At 37.3% G+C, this 769-nt stretch overlaps 1 protein-coding gene across 1 annotated transcript in view; it reads left to right on the forward strand.

Moving 5' to 3' along the window:
• The first annotated feature begins 194 nt into the window (after positions 1-194).
• The window catches only part of SCGB3A2 (secretoglobin family 3A member 2), a 2,911-nt gene continuing 2,336 nt past the window's right edge, over positions 195-769 (forward strand). The window contains exon 1 of the mRNA XM_003782062.2: positions 195-249. Coding sequence (XP_003782110.1) covers positions 195-249 — 55 coding nt within the window. The remainder of the gene's footprint in view (positions 250-769) is intronic.

Here is a 769-nt window from a genome sequence, read left to right on the forward strand (position 1 = left end):
CTTCCAATTAGTTTAGTGAGAAAACATGACCTTTAGGCCCTTCTTTGATGGAGTTTAGTCTTTAGAGGATGTATAAATATATGTGCAATAAAGCAACTTTTGCATTTTGTATCAAGCGAAACCACTGGCCTGGTGGATTCACTGAGTTTTCGGGCTGAATTCTAAGCTACAGGAAAATAGCACAGACACTTGTCATGAAGCTGGTAACCGTCTTCCTGCTGGTGATGATCAGCATTTGCAGCTACTCTGGTAAGTAGCCTCCAAAACTGATATTTCTCTACTTTCTATGAATGAGAACACAAATAACAAACCTAAACTCAGTGACAGTGGAATATGATAAGGAGAGTTTTTATTTATTCAATGTTCTCCTAAACTGACACATGATAATTGCACATACTTACAAAATTGGAAAAAGTTTTAAAATCACAGAAAATAGAAACGTTAAAAAGTATTTCAGATTTCACCCACCCAATCTCTACTCCAAGATACAAATGATCCCTAAGGCATCCTGGATGGGAAATTGACTAACTCACATGATGGTGAAACAGCACTTTTCACAGTTGGACAATGGTCACCATTAGTTTTTCTTATTTTCCTTAATCCTGAGTCAAAATTTAACTGTACAAGTCATTTCTTTTGCTTTTGAAACTATGTGGAGTCATTTCGTGCTATCACCTCCAATTAACCAGGTGACTACGTTGGTTGTCCTGAGATAGCAACATTCAAATGTTAGCTCACCCTGGAGATAGTCGCTGAGTAGCTACAACTT

Source organism: Otolemur garnettii, unplaced genomic scaffold (genome assembly GCF_000181295.1).
Source record: "Otolemur garnettii isolate 467f Iridium unplaced genomic scaffold, OtoGar3 scaffold00003, whole genome shotgun sequence".
Classification (NCBI taxonomy): Eukaryota; Metazoa; Chordata; class Mammalia; order Primates; family Galagidae; genus Otolemur; species Otolemur garnettii.